Source organism: Mesoplodon bidens, assembly GCF_964165515.1.
Source record: "Mesoplodon bidens genome assembly, chromosome: 14".
NCBI lineage: Eukaryota > Metazoa > Chordata > Mammalia > Artiodactyla > Ziphiidae > Mesoplodon > Mesoplodon bidens.
The window spans coordinates 72,946,237-72,969,311 of record NC_138170.1 but is presented as its reverse complement, the minus strand read 5'-3'; the positions used below and the strand labels follow the sequence as shown (position 1 = coordinate 72,969,311).

General features: G+C 40.1%; 1 protein-coding gene across 2 annotated transcripts in view; it reads left to right on the top strand.

The window, feature by feature from the left end:
- The first annotated feature begins 325 nt into the window (after window positions 1-325).
- LOC308627785 (uncharacterized protein) overlaps window positions 326-23,075 on the top strand; it is a 347,900-nt gene continuing 325,150 nt past the window's right edge. The window contains exon 1 of one of the 2 annotated variants that reach the window (XM_081254172.1): window positions 326-441. In XM_081254172.1, coding sequence (XP_081110298.1) covers window positions 378-441 — 64 coding nt within the window. In that variant the 5' untranslated portion in view covers window positions 326-377. Of the gene's footprint in view, window positions 442-22,542; window positions 22,815-23,075 lie in introns of those variants that run through there. The other variant, XR_014017439.1, reaches the window with a different exon arrangement.

The following is a 23,075-nucleotide window of genomic DNA, read 5'->3' as shown; positions in this document are numbered from 1 at the left end:
AATTAAGTACCTGGAGAGGAGACAGGCATTTGCAATACAGTGAGTGCCAGGAGGGGGGCATGGGAGGGTGTCCTGGGCACCCAGAGGAGGCTACTTCCTGTAGCAGGAGTCAGAAGGGCACTGGAGTCTGGGAGGTTGAGTAAGAGTTTGCTAAGCTATATTTATTTTAGTATATTATGTCATTCCAACTGGTTACTGATTCAACCAAAATTCCTCCTCCCTTCCCCCCTCCCCACAATTTCTTTATATGAGAGTCGATAAACTTGTTCTGTAACACAGCAAGAGTAAATATGTTAGCCTTGCGGACCGTAGGTCTCTGTGCAACTACTCCACTCTGCCTTGCAGCGTGGAAGCAGCCACAGGCAATACAGAAATGGATGAGCATGGCTACTGACAATGGTGAATTTCACCTGAGCCCTGTGATCCTGGAAAACAGAAAGGGTAAGGACACCCCCCCACCTCCCACCACTGCTGTCTTCTAGGAAATGGCTTACTGCAAAGAACCACCGTCGCCTGTGACTTAGATAAGACTCAGGGATGCCCCCGTGTTTACCTATGACATAGCCAGGCACAAACCCTCCAGGTTCCTATTTTTTGCCTCATAAATAATTAGCTGAACCGTTTTGTCCCTACTGATGAACGGGAACAAAATGCTTTTTAACAAAACTTTGGTTAAGAGTCTCACCTTTGCTTAGGCCTCTGAACTTCAGCCTGCCCTCACCTGAGCCAGCATACAGCCCCTCCTTAAGGACTGCTCCAAGAAAACAGGTTGGCCTCAACATGAAATAGTCTTCCTTTCCACCTACAGTCAGATTACACCACCCTTTTACCTCACTTCCGCACACTCAGTTCTTTCTAACCTTGTTCATCCCTTTCTAGAAAAGAAAATCCCCTTTTGCCTAAAGATGCTTGCTGATTTATGGTCAGAGCCTTCCTTCTATTGCAAAATTCCCCCTTTCCCTACTGTAATCGTTCTCCACACCCCCCTGCCTGGCAATAATCCTATTGAATAAAATCTCTCCTTACTAAATCTAGATTTGTTAATAAAATCATTATGTTGACACTGTGTTCCAATAAAGCACACTAAAATTTGAATTTTATATAATTTTCAAGTGGTACAGAATTTTATTCTTCTGATTTTTCCCCAACCTTTTAAAAATGTAAAAATTATTCTTAGCTCACAAGCCATACAAAGACAGGTGGCAGGCCAGATTTGCCCTGAGGGATCTAGTTTTACAATCCTTGCTTTATACTGAAGAGGCTTCAGGTTTAACAGAACCCAATTAGTTGTCCTTTTAGAGAATTATGTATCAATTCAATTCAGTAATCATTTATTAAGTGCCTGTGCTTTGCTCAGCATCTTTCTAGGCCCTGGAGATAAAGTCATGAACAAGACAAATCTCTCCTACTTTCAAGGAATTTAAAAATAATATCATTAGTATTTACCTTCACTGTGCTCTGCTGCCTGTTATATGACATGATGCTATTTAATTACAGGTATGTTGTAGATGTATTATGACTAGAAGGTATAACTATACACACAGGCCATTGGTTGCCTTGATAAACATACCACACATCTTCAATCTGCTTAAATGCTTCTCCCTACAATGTAATAGTCAACCTGGACTTCTATACATTAATTCCAACCATATGACAATCATCCCCAAAAAATACTGAATTCCTCCTTGAACATTGTCTTCAGACTCTGTAATAATTCTTTGTTTCTTCCATAGTGATAATTTTTTTACATGTTGATGAGCTTCAATATTAGAAACTGCCAAAGATTATTTGAAGCCAAATCGGGTGAATAAGCCAGATGAGTAAGGGTAACTAAAGAGAAAAGCAATGTCTTCTCCTCTTGAAACACAAAGTTTCCAATTTCAAAGCAATCCAGTTGAAATTTTGTACTATTTTCCTGAAATTGGCTTATTGTGGACCAAAGATTTTGTTTTCAAAAATTCTTATGTTGAAGCCCTAGTCCCCAGTGTGATTATATTTGGAGATGGGGCCTTCATGGAGGGTAATTAGGGTTAAATAAAGTCCAAGGGTGGGGCCTTGTCCAAGGGGATTAGTGCCTTTCTAAAAAGAGACACTCAAGAGCTCAGTGGCTCCTTCTCTGCCCACACACAAAGGTGCCACGTGAGAGCATGTTGAAAAGGTGACAGGAAGCAGGTCCTCACCAGGAACTGAATTGGATGGTGCCTTGATCTTGGCCTTCCAACCTCCAGAGTTATGACAAAAATTTCTATTAAGCCACCTGGTCTGTGGTATACTGTTACGGCAGTATATGGCAGTATACAGTATACTGAGCTGATTCACACATAATTTTTCAGAAATTTCCTAAAGGAGGCTTTGGAGAGTTCTGAGTGAGGTCAGCATTTTGGGAATGATTTTCTACTCACCAAGAAGACTCTACTGAAGAGAAAGAGACTCTTTTGGATGTACAAGTTCTTGTCAGTTTTTAAAATCACAAATAATGTTTTTTATGATGTCACTATGTGCATATGCATATGGTATGTGTCTGATTTAACTCCCAACTAGGTTATAAATTCTAAGCCCACAGATACCTGCAAATCTAAAGGAAAAATAAGCAATACATCTATAGGGTATGGCTGTATTAGAGTCTTTCTTATTATTTACTGTTTCTAGGAAGAAAACTATGTAGGGTCTCTTTAGAGAACAAGTATTTACCTAAAAATAAAAAATGAGGGGAGAAAGAGGAAGAGACATATCCATGGATAAAACCCAATTCTGAAACATGTAAAGTGCTAAATTTACCTTGAATAGGAGGCTCAGTGTGACATACTTCTTGTGGGCTGTGAGAGTAGTGGCGAGTGGGGGGCTGCTTGTATGTAGGACATGCCAGAACACTCATTACTTCCCTGAATGTTAGAATCTCAAAATATGGCATTTCTACAATAAATAAGAACATATGTAATTTTTTAACAAGTGACCTAGTGATGACATTGATTAAAAAATTGATTGGATCAGTGACTACTGTATAAGACTTGAGATTTACAGCTATCTGCTTGTTGGACAAATAATCAGTAATTATTCCACTTATAAGAATCAGCTATCAACTCCCCCTGTCACATAAAGCATTTTTGTTTCTTTTGTTGCTCAGAGCAGAATTTGATTCAGTTCCTTCTTTTATTTATTTTCCTTTCATTCTTCAAAGCAAGTACCCAGTGTGTGCCAGTGTGTGCTTGGAGCTGGGAATATGAAACAAAAGAGGTTAGGGCCCAGGCTTAGAAGAGTTGATGGCCTTGAGGAGAAAACAAACAGATAAAAGGAATTGCAATGCAAACTAGGTGCTACAATACAACATTGTTCAAAGAGCAGTGGGAAAAAATCGAGCTGTGAACCATTCTTTGAGTATGGGTGCCAGAGTAGCCAATACACAAGCCCAAGTGATACTAAGAAAGGAGAGGGAATCATTGCATCCTGTTTCTTCCTCTTCCATTCACTTAATAAAAGTTTAGGGTCAGATAAATTCAGGAGCAACCAAAATCAATTTACCAGGCAAAAAAGGAGAGGAGGGGAATAACACTTCTTATGAACTCACTATTTGAGGAGAAAGATAGGGTATTTTGGTGGCAGTGGGCAACTAGGTAGAAAGAGATTGCTATTAAGTGAAAAATGAGCTTCCATAGGAAGCCACGACAATGAAAGTAATAATTAAATCTTCCTCTAACTTACGTTGCATTGTAAGTGCTTAGCTGAAAAATGTGTCTGTACCTCCGGGCCTGCAGCAATGACATCTGTTATATTTTAGGAACAGAAAGCTAATGAGGTGGAATCTGGAGTAGTGAGCTTAATTGGGCTTGTTTTGATTAAGTGTATGTGCTGGGAATATTCTAATCACTTGTCTGAATTGCAAAACAGTCAATGTAAGCCCCCAAATTCTTGCAACCATTTGTGAATCAGTTTAGAATAGATAGGGAAATTGTGTGGAAGAAAGAGTAAACTATAAAGCAAAAATTATCTAAAGTTCAGATGAAGTAAAACGTATGTAGTGTTCCTTGCCTAATTAGCGACTTCAGGCCTGAATGGCAGCCCAGTCATACCCGCCTGCTGTTCACTGTAAGTTAAGGCATCTGCCCGGAGAAACATGAAATGTCAGAGCCTGAAGGACCACAGTGGGCATGATGTCATCCTGCCTTCCTCACTTTTAGAGAATCTGAGGCCCAGAAAGGAAGGGACTTTCCTAAGACTAACACGGAGTCTGTAGCAGTGTCTAAGCAAGAACTGAGATCTCCTGGTTCCCAGACCATGACTCTCTCCTCTCTGCCGCTTGCTCTCCAGCCTAGAAAGTGAGAGATCCTTTGAGAACAGGTGGGGTTTGATACAGCAGTTCCCAACCAAACATCCAAGATTGCTTATAGATGCCCATTTGCCTCAAGAAACGATTATGGGATTTTGTTCTATAATACTATTTTCCCATTCTGGACTCTTCCTCCTTAGAATGGAAATTAAATAATTCTTTGTATAAATATTTGGTTAATATTTGACTTCTTCTCTACATTGTATGTTTCACGAGTGCAGCTCTTATCTCTGTACTCCTGGAAATCGCACAGTTCTGGGAACAAAGTGCATTCTCATAAGTATTTGCCAAGTGAAAGGATAAATACATGAATAAATAAGAGAGCATCTTGACCCAGCAATAAATGGCAGAGGAAAAAGAGCCACATCTTAAATGGACAAAGAATACTGTCATGAGGGAGGCTTCTCTGCTTTGGAGAAGAGAGAAAGGTAGAAATACAGGTCTGTCTTGAAGGAGGAAAGGTGAGCTTGGAAATTAAGAGCTCACAGACATGGGGCAGGATGCCTAAGAGGGCTTTGGGATATTGAAGTTTAGAGTCTTACTCATACAGTTCACTTCTTCCATTCAGTTCATATGAGTTCAAACAGCATTTTCTGGACATCCATTTATTTTAGACCTTGTGTTAACCCTTGACAGACAAGGGTAAGCAGACCCAGCCCCTGCTCTCCAGAACCTCAGAGCCAATGATCAATTAACTATCACATACCTTAGTAAGTACCAGGATGTGCCAACTATTCAGTGATGCTCACAACCTCCAAGCAAGCTTCTGTGTGCCCAGACGTGCCTCTTGCCTAATGCAAAACATAGATGGAAAAATGATGTGTGGATGGAAAAAATGCTATCCGGAGATACTGAGACCATTAAAGAAATGAGGTCAGAGACCAGAGAGAGAGTGTGTGTGTGTATGAGAGTGAGAGTGAGAGCAAGCAAACAAGAGAAATAATATTTGCAATAAACTTCCAAGGTCAGCAATGAAAGTAACTAGAATAAATACTCTTAATAAGGAGGCAGACAAGCAAAAGGGGAAAAAATGTAAAAGGGATATAGCCTCTGACTGGAACAGCCACGACTGTGACAGACTTTGCAGAGCTGTATTTAAGAATTACGTCCATGATGAAGGGGTCCAGGCCAAACCTCAGCCTCTTCCCTACACCTTTATACTATTGACCCAACACTCTTCCCAACCACTCACAAACTTGTTTTGGGGTGCTCTTTGGGTGAAATAGGAATTGGAAAACAATGGAAGCTGAGAAAATTCAGAAAACCTAGGAAAATAAGTGCAGGTTATAGGAAGCCTATTTCCCTTAACTTCCAGCATAAAGGCCCAAACATGCAGGAGTATGACTAATCGAAGTAAATTTTAATTAGTTTTAGTCTTTTCTTTTTCTCCTCTAAATAGGGTGAGCTGTTTCCAAGGTTCTGACTATTACCTTGGCACATATGTAATATTTACTGGTACACAGAAACACTATGCAACAATTTAGGATAGATATTAAAAGAAAAATGCCTTACTCAGTGTAAACTGCAGGGATAATTTAGGCTGGCAGAATGTAATTACCCAAACTGGAACACATTCCTTAGGGAGCAAGAATGCGTGAGAAGATGGTGTGCTATTGCACCCTGTGATGAGAGCAGCAGTTTTGGAAAATGAAAAGAAAATGAACCAGGGATGAAAACTGCATGAGAAGACCTGCCCTCTTTGACAACCTTGAGTGAGAAGTGGAGAACTGGGGGAATTGCATGAGTGTAATTGCTGCACTGGAGGAAACTTTAAGTTCATTCTGTCTGACACTGTATCTTCCTTATGTGGATGCTTCGTCTCTACCTGAGCACTGCTGTGAGAGGCAGTGGATGGCCTCCCCAAAAGGGTCAAAGTGATCCCTTTTATGGAGTAAAGAACTCACATACTACAATGTCTATCAGCTGGACTTTGTTTGGCCTCTTAGAGCCATACAGTATGCTGGTCCCCTCCTCTCCCAGATAACTTTCACATATTTCAATATGAATTCCATTAACTTTCCAAACCTTCTGCCCTCAGCTAAATGTCCTCTCTGCTTTTAGTTGTGCACTAAATCATACAATTCTAGACTCTTAACTATTTTAATCCAGCACCTCAAAACAGACTGTTATTATTTTTTTTCCATCCTAGTCTCCAGAATTAGACACATTACTCTGGTGTATAAGAGAGCTGGCCTACCACCTTCATGGATCTGGACATTATACTTCTGTTAATTCATCTAAAGAGGTTTCTTCGGCAGTCACATCACATTGTTGACTCAAGTCGAATCAAAAACTCTACAAATTCAACTCCTTATCTGAGTTTCCTAAGGGAGATTGTTCCTGAGGTCTCCCAGACCTTTCTTCTTTTTACCCATTCTTGGACAGACCGCTGGTATGTGTCACCTCTTTTTTCAATACTGTACTTAAAGTTTTGAATATTTCCATATTATCATTACTATTGTTAATTTTTAATTTAAAAACAAAACAGTCATGTTCATAAAAAGTAATCCCCATTCTGGTATTTAAGCCATAAATGATTTCAGAGCTACATGCAGAAGTGTTTGGGGATTTGACCTTGCAATTGCAGAACTAGCTGATTGGGGTAGGTGAAGAGAAAGCATCTCACATCCTGTTTCAGGTGAAAAGACATCGTATATCCTGTTTCAGCATGGTGCAGTAGATCACACTGTCTTTTCTGTTCTCCTGACTACACAGATGAAGCCTATAAATGGCAACATTGCCCCAGCCAAAAATTAATTACCGTATGCTAACACATATATACGGAATTAAAAAAAAAATGTCATGAAGAACCTAGGGGCAAAACGGGAATGAAGACGCAGACCTACTTGAGAATGGACTTGAGGATATGGGGAGGGGGAAGGGTGGGCTGTGACAAGGCGAAAGAGAGGCATGGACGTGTATACACTACCAAACGTAAGGTAGATAGATAGTGGGAAGCAGCCGCAGAGCACAGGGAGATCAGCTCGGTGCTTTGTGACCGCCTGGAGGGGTGGGATGGGGAGGGCGGGAGGGAGGGAGATGCATGAGGGAAGGGATGTGGGAACAGATGTATATGTATGACTGATTCACTTTGTTATAAAGCAGAAACTAATTAAAAAAATAAATAAATAAACTTAAAAAAAAAAATTCATGGGTCTATAGGTTTTCTGTTGAAATTTTTCTTGGCTTTGGTCCAAATTCTATTAGTCTCAGCATCCCTATTCAGATAGCAAGGATATGTCATAATAATACAATATAACAAAAATCTTGCAGATTAATCCTATTGACACTATTTCCTAATGGGTGCCATGTCATTACATTGATGTGCAGTAAGATGTCAGGGTATGAGGATGTGTGCAGTTGTCTAAATGTCTAGGGATGTCCACTCTGTCACTTATCAAGGAAGCAAATTTGAAATTTCTTTGAGTTTCTACCTTTATAGGCTTTTGCTATATGTTCTTTCCTTTCTGCACTGTTAAGTTCAATAAAAAGACCTTCTCTCTGTCAACTGACTTTTGGTCAGAGCTAAAACACAGATTTTGGAAAGAAAGCTGTGTGGCCCTCTTGGTTTCAGTCCATACTGAAGGTTGCTTGAATGATGTGAGTGATAATTGTGCACATTAATAAAAGGCAAATGGGTGACTCAAGGAGTATAAAGATGCATATTTATAAGCAGTGTATGTTTCAGTTATGTGTATTTGGGGATGATGTGGGAATGTTCCCATAAAAGATTCACCAGGATCATGCCTTACCATGCTACAGTATCCCACACCTCCCCAAATATGCATTTGACTTTTGTAGCATTGAATGGTTTCATGAGAGTCAAGATTTTCATGAATCTATCAAAAAATCCGTGGTCTCCTCTTTAATAGGGAGGAAACGTTCCTAACCCAGCTGTCCATCTTGTAGGCCAGTACAGTGTGGAGACCACCATTACCAGGACTGAAAAAAAAAAACAAGCCAGGACTTCCTATCAGGGATGCTCACTCCTCATTAGAGCTTATGAATATACTAGCTGATGTTTTTTTCCCAACAAATTTTTTTCATCCCAGAATTTCTCCACAGTTTACATTTTGATTTTGTATTCTTTGTTTTACCGTTCACTTGTTTGGGGGGTTTGGAATATTACATTAGAGTATTTGCTATCCAAACAATGTCAGGAAAAGAGAAAATTATTGTCTCCGACTAGAAACTTAGATAATGGAATGAGATTTCTTTGCCTTTTTCATTAACAATTGCTACTCATGTGCCATTCTGAGGGAAATCAACAGAATTTAATTTCATTGTTTTTGGCTTTCTTTGCACATGTTAAAAAGAAGGAGGCTAGAGAGATTGCAATCCTGGGCCTCTCTCCTCTTGGACAGCATGGAAGCCTGAGGATATGCACAATGTTCTCCCTAACACAGAAGCTCAGGAGCTGCTCCCGGCTCCTCAGGCAGGCCTTACGGGCAAGTGCCATCTGTGCCCCACTGCCAGGCAGGCAGTGGGGACACAGCCCTCAACTCAAGGCAGCTGAGAAAGACTGTGGCACTGGCACAGTTGTTGGCTCCAGATGCCACACCTGGAATGAGAGCCCTCAGAGCAACCCCTGTGCACTGCTATAAACTGGACCCTGTGTCGGGGAGTAAGTGACATCTAGGCTCAGTTCCTTGGAGATGAGCTCAGTCAGCCTCTCGGCATTCTTCTTGGCCAAACCCAGCTGTGAAGAAGGATCTGAGCCACAGCAAGCAGACATTCTCATTTGGATTCTAAGTCCAGCGCCTGTTACCTGCCGGTGGCTGTCCCAGCTCCTCCTCCCCCTCCACACTCCCGTGTCTCAGAAGCAATGTTTCTGCATGGAATGGTACCCCTTCGCTTTGCTTTCCTTGGCTTTGCTGGAATTGTTTAACCGTTCGTGACAGTCTGAAAGGAAAATGGCTAGATATCTCCTTATTTCTTAAGCTATAGATACTTACAGATAATAAGTAATGTTATATACTTAGGTAATTGTAGATAATTATAACTGAAAAAAGAGAAATGAAACTAATTTCATTTTTCAGTAATTTTAGGCTTTGTTTTCATCTACTTAAATAAGTTTTGTGACCCATACTAATGCATTTAAAAACACACCGAAATATTTACTTGTTAACCCAGCATATACATGTGTGTGTGTGTGTATATACAAACATATATACATTTATGTAATGTATAATACACGTATATATGCACAAATACATACACACACATACACTCATATGTATATATAATACACATATACATACATGTATGTGTGTGTGTATATATGTATCTGTCTATTTATTTTGTTAAATAAACTGATTATTTCTTGGTAAAAAACATCGAAGGGTCACAGAGGATGAGAAAAATTATCACTGCCATGTAGCATATCTAAAATAGAAAATAGTTGGAAATGCTCTAACTTAAAAGTATCAAAATAATTCCGGTAAAGCAATGGTTTGAAGTCACAGTCGTTTCCTTTCTTCCCCCTTTGGTCATTGAGGTGCATTAAGAATGTTCACCATGTGAATATTTCCTGTGGTTTCTGACTCAGCTTCTCTCATCATGAGCTTCTCTGCTTGCTTAGAACTGACCCCTGAACACAGAGCTCTCAAAATCTAAACTTAACTTGCTCTTGATAATTTCTGCTTTGCTTCAGTTCCTTGTCTCTAAGAAAACTTAACGTTCATCCCAGTACGTGACATGTGGCAAGCTTCTGACAAACGCTAGTTGACTGAATAATTGCTGATACTCTGACCCCAGCTTCTATCTCCTGGCCATTTTCTGCTCATAGCCACTGATGCAGTCTTGCTTAATTCTTTGCGTTAAGACCATTTTAATCCTATAAAGTATTTAGAAGATACACATTTCTAAATGAGCATATTTTTAGGAAATTCATTGTGTTTAAAATCAACCAGTTCTACTAAGCACATCTAAACCTTTCTTCCTTTCTTTTATGGGCAGGGATTTCAGGCTTTATCATCTGAGGAGTAACTTTTTCCCTTCGCTTAAATAATTCTATTTTGCGTGTGCGTGTGTGGTATAAATAGATTTCAAAATCATAATTCAACTTCAACATAAATTAAAAATGTAATTCTGTATCCAAAAATGCTTTCTTGGTATGTAGAATCTTGCCTGTAATTTAGGAAATAATCTTGTTATAAAATCAGCACACAAATTGGTGTTCACCCTGTTTCCCTGCTGACTTCCACCAGGCTACTTACCCTGGAAACTCCAGGGAAAGAGGAGGCAGCTCTCTTAGGCATAGGCCTGGGGTCAGCGATTAACTTTTGGCTTTGAAGTTATTTTTTTTTCTTTCTGAATAAAAAGAAGCAACAGGATGTATGTAGGCTGCAGTGCAGTTAAATGATTGAAAAAAATTGGAAACTATACACAATCCCGTTCATCTTTTTGCAATGAATTGCAAAGGCACCCTTACCAGTTTCCCCAGTTATGCCTTGGGCACTGTGCTGTTTCTCCTCAGAAGCCCTATGGCACTTAAGGTTTGTAATACACAGTCCGGCCCTCAGTTCTTGGATACAGTGTAGAATGATGAACCACTCTTTCATGCAGTGTCCCTTCCCTCCAGATGACAGTGAGCTCATTGAAGGCAGAACTGAATCTTCTTTTTTTTTTTTTTTTTTTAACTTTCTAAAGCTGGCCAAGAGCTTTATGCATGAGTAGGCACAACATAAATATTCAGTACATATTTTCTAACTGGCTTTTCCAGAGTGTATATCAGGAGAGATGTGGGCAGGAGACATAGGAATGTGGATGGCTTTGAAAAGAGAATTCTAGGGTCTAGAAGCCGTGAGTAGTTCTATTGTTTGTTTTCAGATGTGGATACGAGTAATGACCAATAATGACATGTGATTGTGTGTGTGTGTTCATTGCATTGTGGTCTTAGTAATGTATCATCTGGCAGGAAGCTTAAGAATATGACCCATTAAACAATATCTCATATTTTCACTTGGTGTAAGGATTTTATGTTTTTGGTTTCTCACTCACATTCTGGGTCCATGGATCTAAAAGTGATGTGGGGAGAAGAGCTCACAGACATCAGTGGGCTCCAAAGGCCAACTTCTGCTTATATCTCACAAGGCCCTGTGGATGGTCTCATCACCAGCTTCCTTCCCTTAAAGGGGGCAGAGTGAGAGGGATGTTGATGGAATATACAGAACTTGCCCTTACGTTGCTTGTAGCATTCGTAGAGAATCAAGACTTATGCTCAAATTACATAGAGATTGACACAAGACATTCTGGAATTAGGGTAAAAATAGTGGTACTGCTTCTAGCATATAAGCCTATTCCTGCAACGTGAAGTTTACCATGGTTTGCAGTGTCCTGCCCAGAGCCTTGTCTTGGTGTAGCAGAGCAGCAGTGGTGATCAGATGGCTCTTTTTATCTGAATTTACAGGTAGTCCCTCTACTGATTACAAGAGAGCTAGTTTTGCCTTCCTGCATCAACACAAGACATGGGCTATATGTCTGGTGGTAGAACAAGACAGTGCCTCTCACAATGTCAGTCACGCCAGCATATTAGTTGATACACTGAGATTAAATTTGTAGGGAAGAAGACAATGAAGCTTTATGGTTTATGCTGTAGATTCATTTATGCAAGTGATTAAATAAATATATCCAAAAAAGTGTGAATCAATATGGCTAAGATAACTTGGATCAGAGCTCCTATCTCAATGTCTTTTTTTTTTTTTCTTCTCGGTACGCGGGCCTCTCACTGTTGTGGCCTCTCCCGTTGTGGAGCACAGGCTCCGGACGTGCAGGCTCAGCAGCCATGGCTCACAGGCCTAGCCGCTCCACGGCATGTGGGACCTCCCGGGACCGGGGCACGAACCCGTGTCCCCTGCATCGGCAGGTGGACTCTCAACCACTGCACCACCAGGGAAGCCCTTAATGTCTTTTTAATCAATGCCATGTCTGAAAACTCAGGAGGCAGGCTAATTACATTTTCATTTGCCCCAAAGTTAGGAGGGTCAATTTAATAAGCATTTTGGTAGGCAAGGTTCAAATAATCTTGCCAAACTAGAATAATAGGCCCAAGCATGTAAAATCATAAGCATTTATTTAACATCTACTATCTGCTAGACATAGAAGAAAGCATTGTACATGCACTATCTCAAAAAATGCTATGTACTAAGCACAAAAAAGGCTATGAAGGAACTTCCAGTTTCCTATCCAGCATGTAAGAAGCTTGGAGGTCACCACTTCATCCTAACAACAAGTAAAAAAAGCAGAACAAACTGAAAATTTAACAGCTCTTCTTAGAGCCCTAAGAGAAGTGAGGTCACAGGGCAAACTACTGTTCCCCAAATTGGAGAGACCAACAGGCAAAGACAAAGAATCACGTATCATATGATATTACTTATATGTGGAATCTAAAAAAATGATACAAATGAAGTTATTTACAAAACAGAAATAGACTCACAGGCATAGAAAACAAACTTATAGCTACCAAAGGGGGAAGGGAGGGGGATAAGTTGGGAATTTGGGATTAATAGATACACGCTACTATATATAAAATAAATAAACAATAAGGACCTTCTGTATAGCATAGGGAACTATATTCAATATCTTGTAATAACCTATAATGGATAAGAATCTGAAAAAGAATATATATGTATGTGTATATACATAAAACTGAATCACTTTGCTCTATACCTGAAACATTTTAAATCAACTATACTTCATTTAAAAAAATAAATAAATAGAAACAAAGCAAACAAAAAAACAAAACCCCAAAGAATCACAGCTTACCAGAGCAGAAACCTGTGAGCTGAAGCCTCTATGGGAACCAGTGCTGGGAGAGGGAAATCGGAACTGTAACTGACAAATTAATGGAGGCTCAGTGTGGACAACGCTGAGAGTAAAAATCCCCGGAGAGGTTCAGTATTAGCCGGGGCTCCCACGATTTTGTCAGTTTTACCTCCAGAAGCTCTACCAGGCCCTCACAGTGAGTATCAGAGAAAAATCTCCCATTTTGAAAAGCACCAGAATGTACTGTTCTTAGCAAGGTCTGCCCTCAGGGGAAACTATTTTACCAGGGCCTAACCAGCAAGAGTTTTATCAGAGCCTACCTGACCAAGGAGGAGGGAAACTCCAGCCCACTCTAGCCATCCTGTTCCACCTAAGGGGGGGAGGAAAAATAACTGAGAAATATTTGTGAAGTTCATAGTCCAGAGACCTAGGCTCACTAAAAGAGTCATCATAGTAAATAAACCTAATCGCAGTGCTGGAGGATGCTTCCCCTCCCCCGCACCTTACCACCACAGCACTAAAGCCCTGTTGTATCAGTTCCTTTGACCTAGTGTTTATGTCCATCTATCAGGAGTCTGTAAAATATTTTGCTCATTTTATTGGGTTGACTTTTATTATTAGCTTATAAGAATTTTTAAATATATTCTGTTCAAAAGGCCTTGTCAAATACATATTTTGCAAGTTAAAAAGAAAGCTATGAAGTCGGTATTATAATTATGCCCAATCAATAGACAAGGAAACTGATGTTCAGAAAAGTGATGTAACTTATCCAAGGTTACAAAGCTAGTAAGTGACAGAGCCAGAATCTGAACCCGAGTAGTTAACCACTGTGCTGTATTAAATGTTTAGATTTTAATATAGCCTGGTATTACCTTTTGTATACCTTAAACTGTACTTTATATTTTAGGTAAAATTAGCAACTGTTGTTCAAGATTGGGCAAATATCACTGTTAATATTTATGAGAAAGGACTTTCAGATTTCAATAACTTTAAGGTCAACCTGAACCAAAGGCATAAGAAGGCTGTTTGAAAAGCCAAATATAAATCTGAGCTACATAATATCTAGCTCAAGGGAAGCCATACTCCCACTGTGTGTCAAGACCCCATTTGGGGTGGTACTGATTTTTTAAAAGAGGCTTTAAAATGCACGGTGTCCAGAAGAAGACAATGATAAGATTTATGAAGGACCTGGAACACTTTGCCAAATTAATTCAACAGTATTAATTGAGTACTCTGTGATAGATGTTATGGTATAATGATGAACAAAACAGTGCTTATCTCAAGAAGCCTTGAGATTCAAGAAATTTAGGGTATTTATCCCAAAGAAGAGGTAACTTGAATGTAGGATGAGGTGTGATTCAATTACCAAAAACATTTAAATACCTGTTGTTCTATGCCACACATTATGTTGGAGAATAGAGATACAGGGGCGCATAAATACATCATGTTGTCCATCCTCAAGGAGATCACAGTCTACTGGGTGGGAGAGGTCCCATACGCTCACCTGTAGTATGATGAATCATATACTAGTAATATAAACAACAGGCTAACACACTATGGAACATGGTAGAAATCAGCAGAAGTGCACAGGAGAAGTACAGAAGGGGATCACTTGATAGCTTTCTGCAAATATTTTGGGAGCTGCTATTTGGTACACGAAACAAATTTGTTAAAAAAAAAAAAAAGAGCCCTCCTGAAGGAGTATGAAAGTTTGGAAATTGCAGAGAAGAAAACTTTTTATTAATTGGTGAAACTTTTTTCTAGCAATAATAGATGAGACAACAAAATAGGTTACCTTAAAAAAAGAGCAATTTTCACATCACTGAACATGTCCTAGCAGAGTCCAGCCCACCAGCTGGCATGGGTGTTGTGGACTAGATTCCTGACTGGGTGAAAGTTTGTACTAAATGAATTTTAAGGTTGCCTCCAAATTCTGAGACTCTGTTATTGGCATGAACAGCTTCCTCAATTAGAAAGAGCTGCTTACAGGAAATGTTGATTTGGTTTGTTCTGTAGATATTTTACAGAACTGGGTTTTTCCTGACATAAGCCTTGCATAAGCCTTCTGGGTAAGTCCTTGCACCTGTATCTTCATATCATTTGGCTTGAGCTCATTTCAGGACTATAGTTTGTTAATTACATTGTCCATTAATTAAAGAAACGATTATTGCCCAATGAACCTACCCTCCAAGAGACCAAAATCAGAGACACAGCACTACAACTTCCCACTGAAGCAGTGCTGGGACTTCCCTGGTGGTCCAGTGGTTAAGACTGGGCGCTTCCAATGCAGGGGCCACGGGTTTGATCCCTAGTTGGGGAACTAAGATCCCACATGCCGCATGGTGTGGCAAAACAAACAAACAACAGTAAACAACAACAACAACAACAACAAAACCATAGCCAGTGCTGATTTCCTCAGCTTTCAGCCTTGAAAAGGGCCAAGCACTTCTTACCCGGCCCTGTCAATGTCTGATCAGGAAATCCTACATCATGTCAGCTGAGGTCATCCACACTTTACTAGAGAGATTTCTGTTCATCCAGATTATTCTGGGGATGTTTATAGCCCTTCATTCCTCTCTTTTTGGAGTAGTGAAAAGTGTAATGCACCAGGATTCAGAAATGCTAGGTTCGGTTTTTTGCTTTGTCACTTAATATTTGTATGAATTCTCTGCTCTGATATTTGGATTCCTCTACAGTAAATCATGAGGGATGCATTGAATCAGGAGACAGCAGCCTGGCTTCTTTAAAGTTTTTTTGGAGAGCTTTTAAATGACCCATTCTGGAGCTTCAGCCACAGGGAGTCTGATTCAGTAGCTCTTGAGTAGGAAAAGGAAACATATATATATATATATATATATATATATATATATATATATATATATATATATATATATATACTTTACAACTTTATTGGAGCATAATTACTTCACAATGGTGTATTAGTTTCTGCTTCATAACAAAGTGAATCAGTTATACATGTACATCTGTTCCCATATCCCTTCCCTCTTGCATCTCCCTCCCTCCCACCCTCCCTATCCCACCCCTCCAGGCGGTCACAAAGCACCGAGCTGATCTCCCTGTGCTATGCGGCTGCTTCCCACTAGCTATCTACCTTACGTTTGGTAGTGTATATATGTCCATGCCTCTCTCTTGCTTTGTCACAGCTTACCCTTCCCCCTCCCCATATCCTCAAGTCCATTCTCAAGTAGGTCTGTGTCTTTATTCCTGTTTTACCCCTAGGTACTTCATGACATTTTTTCCCTTAAATTCCATATATATGTGTTAGCATATGGTATTTGTCTTTCTCTTTCTGACTAACTTCACTCTGTATGACAGACTCTAGGTCTATCCACCTCATTACAAATAGCTCAATTTCGTTTCTCTTTATGGCTGAGTAATATTCCATTGTATATATGTGCCACATCTTCTTTATCCATTCATCTGTCGATGGACACTTAGGTTGTTTCCATCTCCGGGCTATTGTAAATAGAACTGCAATGAACAATTTGGTACATGACTCTTTTTGAATTATGGTTTTCTCAGGGTATATGCCCAGTAGAGGGATTGCTGGGTCATATGGTAGTTCTATTTGTAGTTTTTTAAGGAACCTCCATACTGTTCTCCATAATGGCTGTGCCAATTCACATTCCCACCAGCAGTGCAAGAGTGTTCCCTTTTCTCCACACCCTCTCCAGCGTTTATTGTTTCTAGATTTTTTGATGATGGCCATTCTGACTGGTGTGAGATGATATCTCATTGTAGTTTTATTTTGCATTTCTCTAATGATTAATGATGTTGAGCATTCTTTCATGTGTTTGTTGGCAGTCTGTATATCTTCTTTGGAGAAATGTCTGTTTAGGTCTTCTGCCCATTTTTGGATTGGGTTGTTTGTTTTTTTGTTATTGAGCTGCATGAGCTGCTTATAAATTTTGGAGAGTAAACCTTTGTCAGTTGCGTCATTTGCAAATATTTTCTCCAACTCTGAGGGTTGTCTTTTGGTCTTGTTTATGGTTTCATTTGCTGTGCAAAAGCTTTTAAGTTTCATTAGGTCCCATGTGTTTATTTTTGTTTTTATTTCCATTTCTCTAGGAGGTGGGTCAAAAAGGATCTTGCTGTGATTTATGTCATAGAGTGTTCTGCCTATGTTTTCCTCTAAGAGTTTGATAGTGTCTGGCCTTACCTTTAGGTCTTTAATCCATTTTGAGCTTATTTTTGTGTATGGTGTTAGGGAGTGATCTAATCTCATACTTTTACATGTACCTGTCCAGTTTTCCCAGCACCACTTATTGAAGAGGCTGTCCTTTCTCCACTGTACATTCCTGCCTCCTTTATCAAAGATAAGGTGACCATATGTGCGTGGGTTTATCTCTGGGCTTTCTATTGTGTTCCTTTGATCTATCTTCGTGTTTCTGTGCCAGTACCATACTGTCTTGATTACTGTAGCTTTGTAGTATAGTCTGAAGTCAGGGAGCCTGATTCCTTCAGCTCCGTTTTTCTTTCTCAAGATTGCTTTTGCTATTCGGGGTCTTTTGTGTTTCCATACAAATTGTGCAATTTTTTGTTCTAGTTCTGTGAAAAATGCCAGTGGTAGTTTGATAGGGATTGCATTGAATCTGTAGATTGCTTTGTGTAGAAGAGTCATTTTCACAATGTTGATTCTTCCAATCCAAGAACATGGTATAAATCTCCATCTATTTGTATCATCTTTAATTTCTTTCATCAGTGTCTTATAATTTTCTGCATACAGGTCTTTTGTCTCCTTAGGTAGGTTTATTCCTAGATATTTTATTCCTTTTGTTGCAGTGGTAAATGGGAGTGTTTTCTTGATTTCACTTTCAGATTTTTCATCATTAGTGTATAGGAATGCCAGAGATTTCTGTGCATTAATTTTGTATCCTGCTACTTTACCAAATTCATTGATTAGCTCTAGTTGTTTTCTGGTAGCATCTTTAGGATTCTCTATGTATAGTCTCATGTCATCTGCAAACAGTGACAGCTTTACTTCTTCTTTTCTGATTTGGATTCCTTTCATCTCCTTTTCTTCTCTGATTGCTGTGGCTAAAACTTGCAAAACTATATTGAATAAGAGTGGGGAGAGTGGGCAACCTTGTCTTGTTCCTGATCTTAGTGGAAATGCTTTCAGTTTTTCACCATTGAGGATGATGTTGGCTGTGGGTTTGTCATATATGGCCTTTATTATGTTGAGGAAATTTCCCTCTATGCCTACTTTCTGCAGAGTTTTTATCATCAATGGGTGTTGAATTTTGTCAAAAGCTTTCTCTGCATCTATTGAGATGATCATATGGTTTTTCTCCTTCAATTTGTTAATAAGGTGTATCACGTTGATTGATTTGCGTATATTGAAGAATCCTTGCATTCCTGGAATAAACCCCACTTGATCATGGTGTATGATCCTTTTAATGTGCTGTTGGATTCTGTTTGCTAGTATTTTGTTGAGGATTTTTGCATCTCTGTTCATCAGTGATATTGGCCTGTAGTTTTCTTTCTTTGTGACATCCTTGTCTGGCTTTGGTATCAAGGTGATGGTGGCCTCGTAGAATGAGTTTGGGAGTGTTCCTCCCTCTGCTATATTTTGGAAGAGTTTGAGAAGGATAGGTGTTAGCTCTTCTCTAAATGTTTGATAGAATTTGCCTGTGAAGCCATCTGGTCCTGGGCTTTTGTTTGTTGGAAGATTTTTAATCACAGTTTCAATTTCAGTGCTTGTGATTGGTCTGTTCATATTTTCTATTTCTTCCTGATTCAGTCTTGGCAGGTTGTGCATTTCTAAGAATTTGTCCATTTCTTCCAGGTTGTCCATTTTATTGGCATAGAGTTGCTTGTAGTAATCTCTCATGATCTTTTGTATTTCTGCAGGGTCAGTTGTTACTTCTCCTTTTTCATTTCTAATTCTATTGATTTGAGTCTTCTCCCTTTTTTTCTTGATGAGTCTGGCTAATGGTTTATCAATTTTTTTTATCTTCTCAAAGAACCAGCTTTTAGTTTTATTGATCTTTGCTATCATTTCCTTCATTTCTTTTTCATTTATTTCTGATCTGATTTTTATGATTTCTTTCCTTCTGCTAACTTTGGGGTGTTTTTGTTCTTCTTTCTCTAATTGCTTTAGGTGCAAGGTCAGGATGTTTATTCGAGATGTTTCCTGTTTCTTAAGGTGGGATTGTATTGCTATAAACTTCCCTCTTAGAACTGCTTTTGCTGCATCACATAGGTTTTGGGTCGTCGTGCCTCCATTGTCATTTGTTTCTAGGTATTTTCTGATTTGCTCTTTGATTTCTTCAGTGATCACTTCGTTATTAAGTAGTGTATTGTTTAGCCTCCATGTGTTTGTATTTTTTACAGCTCTTTTCCTGTAATTGATATCTAGTCTCATAGCATTGTGGTCGGAAAAGATACTTGATACAATTTCAATTTTCTTAAATTTACCAAGGCTTGATTTGTGACCCAAGATATGATCTATCCTGGAGAATGTTCCATGAGCACTTGAGAAAAATGTGTATTCTCTTGTTTTTGGATGGAATGTCCTATAAATATCAATTAAGTCCATCTTGTTTAGTGTATCATTTAAAGCTTGTGTTTCCTTATTCATTTTCATTTTGGATGATCTGTCCATTGGTGAAAGTGGGGTGTTAAAGTCCCCTACTATGAATGTGTTACTGTCGATTTCCCCTTTTATGGCTGTTGGTCTTTTCCTTATGTATTGAGGTGCTACTATGTTGGGTGCATAAATATTTACAATTGTTATATCTTCTTGGATCGATCCCTTGATCATTATGTAGTGTCCTTCTTTGTCTCTTCTAGTAGTCTTTATTTTAAAGTCTATTTTGTCTGATATGAGAATTGCTACTCCAGCTTTCCTTTGGTTTCCATTTGCATGGAATATATTTTTCCATCCCCTTACTTTCAGTCTGTATGTGTCTCTAGGTCTGAAGTGGGTTTCTTGTAGACAGCATATATATGGGTCTTGTTTTTGTATCCATTCAGCTAATCTGTGTCTTTTGGTGGGAGCATTTAGTCCATTTACATTTAAGGTAATTATCGATATGTGTGTTCCTATTCCCATTTTCTTAATTGTTTTGGGTTCGTTATTGTAGGTCTTTTCCTTCTGTTGTGTTTCTTGCCTAGAGAAGTTCCTTTAGCATTTGTTGTAAAGCTGGTTTTGTGGTGCTGAACTCTCTCAGCTTTTGCTTGTCTGTAAAGGTTTTAATTTCTCCATCAAATCTGAATGAGATCCTTGCTGGGTAGAGTAATCTTGGTTCCAGTTTTTTCTGCTTCATCACTTTAAATATGTCCTGCCACTCCCTTCTGGCTTGCAGAGTCTCTGCTGAAAGATCAGCTGTTAACCTTATGGGGATTCCCTTGTGTGTTATTTGTTGTTTTTCCCTTGCTGCTTTTAATATGTTTTCTTTGTGTTTAATTTTTGACAGTTTGATTAATATGTGTCTTGGCGTATTTCTCCTTGGATTTTTTCTGTATGGGACTCTCTGTGCCTCCTGGACTTGATTAACTATTTCCTTTCCCATATTAAGGAATTTTTCAACTATAATCTCTTCAAATATTTTCTCAGTCCCTTTCTTTTTCTCTTCTTCTTCTGGAACCCCTCTAATTCGAATGTTGGTGCGTTTAATGTTGTCCCAGAGGTCTCTGAGACTGTCCTCAGTTCTTTTCATTCTTTTTTCTTTATTCTGCTCTGCAGCAGTTATTTCCACTATTTTATCTTCCAGGTCACTTATCTGTTCTTCTGACTCAGTTATTCTGCTACTGATCCCATCTATAGTATTTTTAATTTCATTTATTGTGGTGTTCATCATTGCTTTTTTCATCTTTAGTTCTTCTAGGTCCTTGTTAAATCTTTCTTGCATTTTGTCTATTTCCAAGATTTTGGATCATCTTTACTATCATTATTCTGAATTCTTTTTCAGGTAGACTGTCTATTTCCTCTTCATTTGTTAGGTCTGGTGGGTTTTTATCTTGCTCCTTCTCCTGCTGTGTGTTTTTCTGTCTTCTCATTTTGCTTATCTTACTGTGTTTGGGGTCTCCCTTTTGCAGGCTGCAGGTTCGTAGTTCCCGTTGTTTTTGGTGTCTGTCCCCAGTGGCTAAGGTTGGTTCAGTGGGTTGTGTAGGCTTCCTGGTGGAGGGGACTAGTGCCTGTGTTCTGGTGGATGAGGCTTGATCTTGTCTTTCTGGTGGGCAGGTCCACGTCTGGTGGTGTGTTTTGGGGTGTCTGTGGACTTATTATGATTTTAGGCAGCCTCTCTACTAATGGATGGGGTTGTGTTCCTGTCTTGCTAGTTGCTTGGCATAGGGTGGCTAGCACTGTAGCTTGCTGGTCGTTGAGTGAAGCTGGGTGCTGGTGCTGAGATGGAGATCTCTGGGAGATTTTTGCCCTTTGATATTATGTGGAACTGGGAGGTCTCTTGTGGACCAGTGTCCTGAAGTTGGCTCTCCCACCTCAGAGGCACAGCACTGACTCCTGGGTGCAGCACCAAGAGCCTTTCATCCACATGGCTCAGAATAAAAGGGAGAAAAAGTAGAAAGAATTAGTAGAAGTAGAAAGAAAGAAAGGAAGGCGGGAGGAAGGAGGGAAGGAAGGACAAAAAGAAAGAAAGACAATAAAGTAAAATAAAATAAAGTATGATAAAGTATAATAAAGTTTTTAAAATAAAAAATAATTATTAAGAAAATACAAACAAAAAAAACAAACAAAAAAAACGGACAGATTGAACCCTGGGACAAATGGTGGAAGCAAAGCTATACAGACAAAATCTCACACAGAAGCATACACATAGCAACTCATAAAACGAGGAAAAGGGGAAAAAATCATAAATTTTGCTCTCAAAGTCCACTTCCTGAATTTGGGATGATTCGTTGTGTACTCATGTATTCCACAGATGCAGGTACATCAAGTTGATTGTGGAGCTGTAATCCACTGCTCCTGAGGCTGCTGGGAGAGATTTCCCTTTCTCTTCTTTGTTCTCACAGCTCCCGGGTCTCAGCTTTGGATTTGGCCTCACCTCTGCGTGTAGGTCACTGGAGGGCGTCTGTCCTTTGCTCAGACAGGACAAGGGTTAAAGGAGCAGCCGCTTACGGGGCTCTGGCTCACTCAGGCCGGTGGGAGGGAGGGGCACGGAGGCGGGGCGAGCGTGTGGCGTCAGAGGCCGGCGTGACGTTGCACCAGCCCGAGGCACGCCGTGCGTTCTCCCGGGGAAGCCATCCCTGGATCCCCGGACCCCGGCAGTGGCGGGCTGCACAGGCTCCCCGGAAGGGGGTCGTGGACAGTGACCTGCGCTCGCACACAGGCCTCTTGGCGGCGGCAGCAGCAGCCCCAGCGTCCCACGCCCGTCTCTGGGGTCCGCGCTTTTAGCCGCGGCTGGCGCCCGTCTCTGGAGCTCCTTTAAGCAGCGCTCTTAATTCCCTCTCCTTGCTCACCAGGAAACAAAGAGGGAAGAAAAAGTCTCTTGCCTCTTCGGCAGCTCCAGACTTTTCCCCGGACTCCCTCCCGGCCAGCCTTGGCAGAGTAACCCCCTGCAGTCTGTGTTCACACCGCCAACCCGAGTCCTCTCCCTGCGCTCTGACCGAAGCCCGAGTCTCAGCTCCCAGCTCCCAGCTCCGCCCGCCCCGGCGCGCAGGCAGACAAGCCTCTCAGGCTGGTGAGTGCTGGTCGGCACCGATCCTCTGTGCGGGAATCTCTCCGCTTTGCCCTACCCAGGTACGTGGGGAGTTTCTTGCCTTTTGGGAGGTCTGAGGTCTTCTGCCAGCGTTCAGTAGGTGTTCTGTAGGAGTTATGGAAATAATATTTTTTAAGTTCTTTTGAGGATCCTGATGGTACAACCCAATTTGGGAACTGAGTAAGATAATTTCTATGGTCCCTATTAGTTCTAAGAGTCTATGAGTCTGTGATTCTGTTTTTCCCTCTTCAAAACTTCAGTGATTACGTATATATATAAAATCTTAAAAAGAAAAGGGTTTT